The 10,445-nt window shown below is 29.3% G+C and overlaps 1 protein-coding gene across 1 annotated transcript in view; it reads right to left on the bottom strand.

The window, feature by feature from the left end:
* Positions 1 to 2,522: 2,522 nt before the first annotated feature.
* Positions 2,523 to 10,445, bottom strand: part of LOC125073968 (cuticle protein 7) — a 41,049-nt gene continuing 33,126 nt past the window's right edge. The window contains exons 5-6 of the mRNA XM_047685100.1: positions 4,446 to 4,661; positions 2,523 to 3,193 (exon numbers count right to left, since the gene is read on the bottom strand). Of these exons, the coding sequence (XP_047541056.1) occupies positions 3,083 to 3,193; positions 4,446 to 4,661 (327 nt within the window). The 3' untranslated portion in view covers positions 2,523 to 3,082. The remainder of the gene's footprint in view (positions 3,194 to 4,445; positions 4,662 to 10,445) is intronic.

Here is a 10,445-nt window from a genome sequence, read left to right as displayed (position 1 = left end):
TTATGGCTAAGATATAAATATATTCTATAATGTAAACTTGTTTTATTTATTCCCTACTTTGAATCCTCGTTCAATTCTGTAAGGTGGAAAATAGATTTGAAGAAATGAATAAATCTTTCGACATCTAAGTATTTATAATAAAACACCCAAACCTTTGTTGTTAACGATCGATAGTTATATCCAAACAGATTTTAGTACTCAAGTCAAGAAATTATCATTACAAAGACCGACTTCATCAGCACGGAAGTAATTAGTAAATACTATCAACTACCTCGCGGATAACAAAAGTGGAATAAAAATTTATCACACTTTCATTATGAAGGTGACGAAAACTAAGATAAATTAATTATCATGTTATTCTTTCATGTAACTGGTCTTCAACAAATTTAGAAAATAGCGTTTTGCTTCTCTTAAATTGTCTACATTATTTCTATCTAAGCAATATTAGTATTAGCTTTTACTACCTTGTTTGTAGCTTGTATTGTATGCCTAGAAGATTTATTTTAAATTAATTAATAAGACGATTTTGAATGTGCACGCGGGTATTTGCGGCAACGAGTATGCATTTAATTATAATTTAAATAACGATAGTTATCCGAGAGTTTTATAGAATTTTTATGAACCGAGCAATTATCCAATGCCAAAGCAAGCTATAACAAAATATTTAAAAACAAGAAATCGAGTAAGCAATCCTATAAGACTAAATAATCGTATGATGCAGTTATATTTTTTCTAAAATTTTAACACTTATCAACACTGAAAAATTATCGTGTATATTTTATCTATTCTCCGGCGTGAATTGGAACGCATCTGACTCACAGTTCAACCGTTGCACAAAACTGTCATTTTAATTTTATAATATTTTTAAATAAAATAAAACATTACGTTGGTAATTTCAAAAACTTACAGCTATGGAGTTATTGAGTTTATTAATTCGACCTGGAAAATGTAAAATTTGCATGTTATGTTACAAAGAATGTAACAATACGTTGAATATTTATAATAATGTGGAAATCGAAGGGAACATAATATCGAAAGATTTAAACATTGCAGAAATTATTAAGTACTTATTTCCTGCATTTGTAAGTTAAATCTTAAAAATATTACTTACCTATAAAATAATGTACTCCAACACTTTCTTTTGTAGGTATCTATTATCTTACCATTATATTCATTTTCGATAAAGATTAACATTCCTTATGTCTTTAAACCTTTAAACCTGTTCTATATTTTTTTTTTTAGCTGAAACAGTTATTTTTTTTTTGTTTTAGGATCTTACTTTATCTTATGCCTGTCAAGTATGTTGTGGATTGTTGTATAAGATGTATCTGATTATGAAAGAAAATAACTATAGAAAAAAAATACTTACGATCATAATCAACTCATTACATAATGAGTTAAATGTATATGACAATTTGAAATTGGAAGCCTCGAAAAAAGTTTATTTAAATTTAAATATATCAAAAATTTTAAATTCAAAAAACGATGTTGCCATCAAATATTTTGAACACAATGAAAGTTTTGTTAGAGACATTGAATCTATTAAAACTTTTAAAAATGTTTCTGAAAATTTGAATGAAATCAGTGATTCATCTTCACAGAAACAATGTCCTAAAATATTTGATAATATTAAACATTATAAAACCCATATAAAGAAACATGGAAGTAAACGAAAGCAAAAATATTATAATTGTAATCAATGTAACTACAAAAGCCATTGTAAATTGTCAGTACAGGGCCATATAAATAAAAATCATTTAAACACTCGGCCATATATTTGCCAGATGTGTTTTAAAAGCTTTTTTCATAAAAAAAATTTAAAGGAACATATTGAAAGTCATGAACAAGATCACAACGAAATGTGTGAGGTATGCGGTAAAAGATTTCTGCATAAAAAAAATTTAGTTGAACATCTTAAGCTTCATTCAGGCGATAGGCCGTATGAATGTGAAATTTGTTCAAAGAAGTTTGTTACATCTGGACGTAGGTTGGAACATATAAAAAGGATTCACATGGAGAAAACTGAGAACTGCTTGTTTTGTGATAAAAAGTTTAGTTTAAATAAAGAATTGACAAGACATATGAAGAGTGTACATTCAGCATTTTAAACTTGTTACATTTTTTTTTAATAAGGTCTGATCTTTGCCATGTCACTTTCATATCTGATCTGTTAAGTAACTGTCACAAGATCTAGGATAAACTTAGAAGATGTTATTTATAGATATTGTTTAACTTCAATAATATTTATCTGAATTTTTTTGTATGAAAATATTTTTTAATAACACATTTCTATAAATCATTGAATCTATTAAAACCTTTTTGTTGTTTTTGTTCAATCTGCGTTTTGTTAATATTCTTAACCTTATGTGTATTAGGATGTTTCCAGGGATAATAAAATATGTGAACAATTTTCTAAAAATATATTTATTAAAAAGTAAGTTACAAAAAAATATTCCATCTTATTGTATAATGTTTAAATTTTTTATTCAAATATTTATTACTATACAATAAATATACTTAAGGGCAGTGATTATGAGTATTTTACAATTGCTTAAAAGTAAATTAACATAATTATTACAAATTCTTGATTGTTTATGAATGAATCAGTTTGTTTTGAAAGAAATTGCTTATATAAAAGAAACAAATTAACTTACTATTGTAGGCTATTTTTAAATTTAAAACTTAACATTAAAACATAAAGAAAATAACAGCACCTCTAAAGGGTATGTATATGGTATAAGGCTTAAGGCAGTGTTTGTTAAACAAATGAGAAATGTGTATGTATTGTGGTAACTTTGTTTGGTAACTAATATAATATTATAATACTTATGGTTTAATTAACCAATAATTTATTTTTAATGATATTATGTTCAATGAAAGAATATGGAGGGGGATGTGAAATATTAAATTATCGATTTTTACTAGATGGCTGTACAGATTGTAACTGTAATTTTTAATCTGTTGATATAGGACTTAAAAATAAGCTTCTTCATGGCGTCGTAAGAATGCCATCTAGTGGTGAAAAATGAAAATGTTTGTGATAATTTTTTCTAAGCATTGTACTCGATCATTTTTCGGTAATCTAGTAATGGTAGCCCGGGCTCGGTGGTGGTACGTAGGGTTGTCCAGGTCCAGATGATGGGTAGCCTCCGGTAGGCTGGTCTGGGTACCGGGCTTCACCTTCATAAGTCACCTAGAACATTGATTTTGCAATAATTATTATAAAACAGATAATCGCAATTAATCGTACTAACACTTTAAATTATAGTACCTTTGTTGGGATATGTTCATACGAATTTTAGAAGTAGGTACAATTTGACATTCCGAATAAAACCTATCTACCTATATTTGAGATAGGTTTTTATTATTTACTATTTAGAGGCATTGTTTGGCGTACGAGCATATGGGCCACCCGATGGTAAGTGGTCACCGCCACCCATAGACAAAGGCGCTGTAAGAAATATTAACCATTCCTAAAATCACCTATGCGCCACCAACCTCGGGAACTAAATGTTATGTCCCGTGTGCCTGTAATTACACTGGCTCACTCACCGTTCTAACCGGAACACAACAATATAGAGTACTGTTATTTGGCGGTAGAATATCTGATGAGTGGGTGGTACCTACCCAGACGGGCTTGCACAAAGCCCTACCACCAAGTTAACGCATTAAAATACCATTTCAACTATATTAGCGGTAATACGATAAAAAATAACTTTAAAGTAAAAATTTGTATTTTCACGCGGAATTACTGACTATATTGCTTAACCTTGCAGAAAATCGTACTAAAACGACAACCAATGCTGATTTTCGTAAATTTGAGAATCGTAACAGTAGATACCGATATAACCATATCTGTAATGCTTTTATTCTATCGATTCTCACGTAACTATAAATTACTGTGGAATTTGCATTGAATTTAAAATAGTATCTTCTGTTATATATTATATTAGTTAATAGTAGCGAAATGTCTAAATCTCATTAATTATGACTAAACAAAACTAATTACTCAATAGTGATAAGATAACTATACTTACATGTTAAAAGTACATTATAATGTATATAGCTAAAAAGCAACAAACTATAATTTTATGTAAATTTACTTAAGATAAAATTTAATAAAAGCATCTATTTATTTAATATTAATGCATTTATGACGTTTTTGTATTAAAATAAAATTTTTAAATCGATTATTTTTTCCTTTGCCCATTTTAAAAACAAAGAGTACCAACCAAATACAATAAGAAAAATCATTCATTCGAAAATTAACAAATTAAATTAATTTTTAATTAGTATTAAAGCATTTCAAGCGAAGAAACGATACATACTATAGTTTTAAAACTAGGCAAAGATAGCCAAAGGCTTCAAACAAAAATGTCGGGCGTTTTATAAGTTATGAGTATTCAGTTTATATTATTTTATAAAATAAAGTAAGTGATACTGACCTCGGCATTGAAACCATTCTTCCAGTCAGCAGTGTATTTAACTATTTGCGTTCTGCCATCAGGCAAAGCGATTCTATACTCCCCACGTGTAACATCACCATCAGACTTCGCATTGTGGCTGTAGTCGTTACCATCTTCGTTCACCGCGTATGCGAAGTCGAATGGCATACCAGGCTCGTGATGGTGGTGGTCATGCTCGTGGTCATGTTCGTGGTGCTGGAAAATGAAATTATGTTAAAGGTTACAATCAATTTAGCCGATATTGCCAAGTGGTTACAATATTTAAATATTACCGACAATTCGGGTCTAGAAAATCCTAGACCGACCGACTAGCAAATAGTCGTTTATTTCCACCGTACGATTTGTGTTTTTCAATAAAATATTATTCATTTCATTTATAACATAAAATTTTATATCGATTCAAAAATATTATTATTACGCTTGGGCAATTTATAGTTATGGTTTTATGTTTGTTGTAAGTTACAAAAGTTGTTTTCGCGTGATGTGGTTTTAAAAAGTAATTGTTGTGTGGCGATAAAATGATTTCTATGCTACAATGCTTTGAGACGATTGTTTATTTTTTGGTAATTTTTTAAACAATTTTATTGCAATGCAATCTTTATTTAAAAGTATCACAACATTTTCGCTGCGTTTGAAATAAGTTTTAATAAATAATGGATTATTGGCTGTATGATTTAGGACACTACTCTTTTCAGATTTTATCTTTATCTACATCATGTTGTGATAATTATCAAGAAGGTTCGATTATTATTTCAATTAAAATAATATATATACAAGAATCTTCTTTGTATTAACAATAATTGTATTACAATTATTGTTAATAATGTATTAGAGATGGGAAAATATAATACATAATTATTAGTATTTTATATTTTACAGGATATAAAATGAGGGCAGAACAATTGCAAGGTTGAAAAATAAATATTTTTACTAATTTTGAAGCTACCTATTTTAAAGGACCTATTTTTCATACAATATAGAATTATTTTTTGTAAGCCATTTAAATTGTTTATGTAAGTTGAGTTTTAATAGTAAAATCATACATTTTTCAGAGTATGGAGAGAGATTATCTAGTGAGTTCACATTTATATTTTACGTATGTTTTATGAATGAATATAGATCGATTTAACAAAACTGAATTTTATTTAGTTACCTATTTTTTTTCTATGTACAAGAAAAAGTAATAATTGTTAAGTGGGTGATAGGTGCACAAACCTATAATATATAATTTTATAATTAATTTCCAGGTTTTGAAGACGGTAAGTAATGATCTTTTTTATATCAAATTAATTAATTTTTGGTCTGCAGTTCTAAAATAAATAGATATTTCGTTTTTCTTCTGTGACATTTGAAATTTTGAACTGCTATAGGTTCTTAAACGAATAAACACGATTGTTGGATTTTTCTCAGTCTTCATTTTTGATATTCATCAATAAATTTAATTTTTAATGCCTATCAATTTTTAAATTTAGAGGGAGTCTTAAAATTAGGTAAGCGTATTATTTTTGACTGTTCTGTAGTCATCATTATTAATTACATCGCATCATAATAATACTGCATATTATATTTTTTTATTATACAGCATGGGCCAATAATTAGTTAACATTTAAATCTAACACCCCGCGCAAGCAAAATCAGTGCGGGGAGGGTTCCTACCGCAAGCTTGTTTCTCGGAAATTTAGTCGCAATGGATCGCTTCTCGGGGCCGCGAAGTGCTTTTTGTGTACAACAGTTTTATTTAAACAACAGTTCGCTCATTATTGTGAGACGCTTATTTCACGTTGAATACAATTTACATGACTTAAGTCAGTGTCCAGGCGCTCCTTTAATAAAGAAATGGGTGAAGAAGTTCAAAAAGACGGGATTTACACTAAATGATAGGCAAACCGATAGGCCGCGGTCTTCTCGGAGTAAAGAAAATGTGCAGCAGGTTTCCGCTTCTGTTCGACGTGATCCTGACTTATCGACGCGCAAACGTTCGGGTCAGTTAGGAATACCCCGCACATCATTACGCCGTATTTTGAAATTAGTTTTAAAATAACATCCATATAAGATCTAGATAGTGCAGGAACTAAAAGCGAATGATTTAAATTTGCGCATGTCCTATGCCGAAACAATGTTCAATCGATTCAATAATTAGTAGGTATTGGAGTAATGAAAATCCTAAAGCTAAACACTAGAGGCTTCATTCAGCAAAGGTAACTGTTTGGGCTGCCATTCCTGCAAAAGGAATCATAATAATAATAATAATATATTCTTTATTGTACACCAAGATAAGTAAAACACACAGGAAATAAATTTAACAAAATAAAGCATGGCACAAAAGGCGGCCATATCGCTGAAGAGCGATCTCTTCCAGGCAACCTTGGGGCAGAGGAAATGGTCATATTATATTAACGGCATAGGTGTACAATTTTTTAAATGGAATATTCAATATACATCATCATTGGACCCTACTTTTTTTGAAGACTCTCACGGCCATTCGGTTACTGTTAATTCTGCTGAGTATGTAAAAATGTTACGAGAGTTTTTGGCACCGAAGCTACTGGAAATTACTGGCTAGAATCGAAACATATAGTTTCAACAAGATAGAGCCACTTGTCACACATACAATCAGTAGGGACTGATTGACTGGCAGGAGCCAGTGGTCAAAGAAATGTTTCTGGAAAAACTGATTTCTAGACGAGGCGACATCCCGTGGCCATCCAGGAGTCCAGATCTATCCCCAGCAGACTTTTTTTATGGGGTTACTTAAAGAGTCGTGTCTATATCAATAAACCAAAAACACTACGTCAACTAAAGGATAAAATCAGTGAAGAAATGTCAGCGATCTCGCAGTATCTTTGCTGATGAGTATTCCAAAATTTTGGTGCTCGCTTAAAAGTGTAAAAAATTAAACGGCGGTAATTTTTGGTGATATTGTTTTTAAAAGTAAATACACTTTCTTTCTAATAAACAATTATTTAAACATGTCAATTGGTTTTTTTATACGTTTTTTTCAAACTAATTCATGGCCCTTTCTGTATAATAACTTACATCTTAATTGAAAATACTTAGTGTATAAGAGAGAGAAATAGATCGAAAGAGAGATATCGTATTGATGTTGAACTAATTTAACTAGGGAGAGCAGAAACGGTTCCAGCGGCGGTTGCGTATGATGAGAACGTTAAAGAAAAATCCGTAGAATTAAATACGTTAATATCAACAAGATGTACAACAGATAAAGCAATTAAGAGTAAGTCAAACTTTACAAAAATGTTTTAAAACTTTTCTTATTTCTATTATCTATTTAATAATCTAAGCAATATAATCACCCATAGTCTATTCATACCGCATAAAAAAATAACCTCAAATTGACGCGATATCATTGGTCGAAATCTTAAATGATCTATGTTATTTATTATGGATATGCAAACAAAATGCGTTTTGGCTGTCGATGACGCTGTTATCGGACCTTTTTAAGAAAAGGTAAAGTAAATTAAATAAATAAAGATATATTCACTAGAACTATTGCTAGTGCACAATATAGCTGAACCAAAATCGCATGGATACGTAAACGGTAAATCTCATTACCATTGCCAATGTCTATGGGAGGTCTGATGATCACATGTCTAATCTTCGAATATTTCTTGCAATCAAGAATCATCTCTGTGAGGTATCATGTCATTAAAGTGACAAAGCATGTTTCTCTTCGTCCAATAACTCACAGAGTTCGACTGCTGACTAGTCAAACAAAAAAAAAAATATCAATCGTTATTGTATAAGTCGAACTTGGATCCAACCCGCATTAAAGTAGTGTGGCGGTAAAAACACCGACTTGAAACAATAACCTCAACAGGGCAGAAAGTATTTATAAGATGCTACTTTCAGCAAATTTTTGATTCCGAATTGTAATAGTCTTTGCTAAAATTTTATTTAATAAAAAAAAAAAACAAAATGACAGACGGTACATTTCATTTCAACATCATTAACTTGATGGGACAAATGGTAACGATGCAGATCGAAAGTGTAGCGTAGCTTGATGTTTTATTACCGGTAATGGAACCCAATGATGTTTTGATGTATTTTAAGGTACGTAAATGTACTATAAATTTACTGTAAGTGCCTCTAAAGAGTTGACTTTGAAAATCATTCGTTGACAAACAGTTTCCTACCAAATACATACCTTGTGTTTACTAACGACGAAAAAAAATTGTAAAAAAAATATATTTTGTTTACAGTTGGTGCAAATACAAATGGTATGTAGACAATCAAATAATGTAGATAAAATAAAACTGCTTTTTTAATTAAAATTTTTAATCTTCGTTTCGAAATTTTTGGGCAGATTAAATTGCATCTCGATCTATTTTTTTTTTCAGACTATTGTATAATAGAGTTGGCAATTAAGTTTTGTTCAATAGCTGTACATAATTATAATATATTAATTGTTAGTTTTTTACCGATAGTAGTAATTGAAACATCGGTAATATAATTATTACACATATTCAAATAGCTTTATTTAATTGTGTTCTATAAAGTTATACTTTTTTTTAACGTGTCAAACGGAACTAGATGTGACAGATTCAGAGACTTTTTAATCGTGTCAGACATTTAAACATAATTATTTTATTTCGGGTATGTCTAAGATATTCTTTTATTATCTTTACAGCTGCTATAGATGGTTTGTATAAAGTAATAATATACTATAATAATAATATAATATAAGCTACAATACGGTCTTTATATTTTTCCGCTTAAGTTTTCGTTAAATTTGCATCAACAATTTTTATATCTAAAATACAGGGATAAAAAAAATCTACCCGTTACGAATTTGCTATTTACTTTACATAACTTATAATTTTATACTTAAAATTAGATTAAATATTCATTGACAATTGTAGTCAAATAGATTCGATTAAAAAAAGTGTAAAACGTAGGTATTTTTTTTTTTTATAATAATTTATTTTCACTTTTCTTTTTAATAGAGACTAATGAAGAAGGTATGTAATAATTATTATAAATATTTAAAATATATATGTGTATATTACAATATTTTATACAGAAATTAACTTGTTGTTTTTTTTTTTCATGTACATTTTTATAGACTCCCATGCAAACGGTATGTGATATTAAAATCTCAATAAATACCAAAAAAAAAAATTATAAATAAAAATTAATGAAATTGTTGTAGATGAATACAACACAGTGTCACCTTTGAATAAGAAGATAAATGAAGGTAATGCCAGTATAAAGTATTTCTTTAGTCAATTACTTGTTCCATAGACTATTCCAACTCCAAAAGAACAAAGCCCATATAAACAATATTTGCGATCAAATTGATGCGATATTATTGTCGATAGCTTAAATAAACTATTCTCTATTCAAACTATAATAGGAAAGAAGCTAAATAAACGACATTTGACAGCAAATTACCGCGATATCATTGGTCGAGAGCTTGATTAATCTATGATATTCAGTATGTATTTTGGACGTCGACGAAAATTTTATCGGAATTTTGGAAGTAAATTTAAAGTGGATATACCTAAGTAGTTAAGTGTTGTATTATAAATAAAGATATATTAATCATAAACTCTTGGTAGTGCACGATATAGCTGAGTTATTAGCAAAAATAATGAAAAACGTAAATCTAATCTTTGTTTATAATTTTTTCTACTTCCATTGGAAGAGGCTATATAGATTTAGGAAAAAATGGCGTTTTAGATGTCAATGAAACTATTATTGGAACTTTAGAAGCAAAATTGAAGTTGATGTATGTATTTAAGTCGAATAATGTTTTATTATAAATCAATAATCAAGAGTCTTAGTAGTGCACGATAAAGCCGAGATATTAGCAAATTTTGTATGAATTACGAAAATCTAAGGTTTGTTGTCAGCAAAAAAAAATCCGTGGAAGCGTCAATATAGGTTAGGTTAGTACCGGTATATTTATTATTTCCCGATTGGAATAGGTTGTTCATATTACTGTGTATATGATTATTT

The sequence above is a fragment of the Vanessa atalanta genome, chromosome 26 (assembly GCF_905147765.1).
Source record: "Vanessa atalanta chromosome 26, ilVanAtal1.2, whole genome shotgun sequence".
NCBI lineage: Eukaryota > Metazoa > Arthropoda > Insecta > Lepidoptera > Nymphalidae > Vanessa > Vanessa atalanta.
Note: the sequence above shows the minus strand (reverse complement) of the source record. Positions and strands in the feature narration are given on the sequence as shown.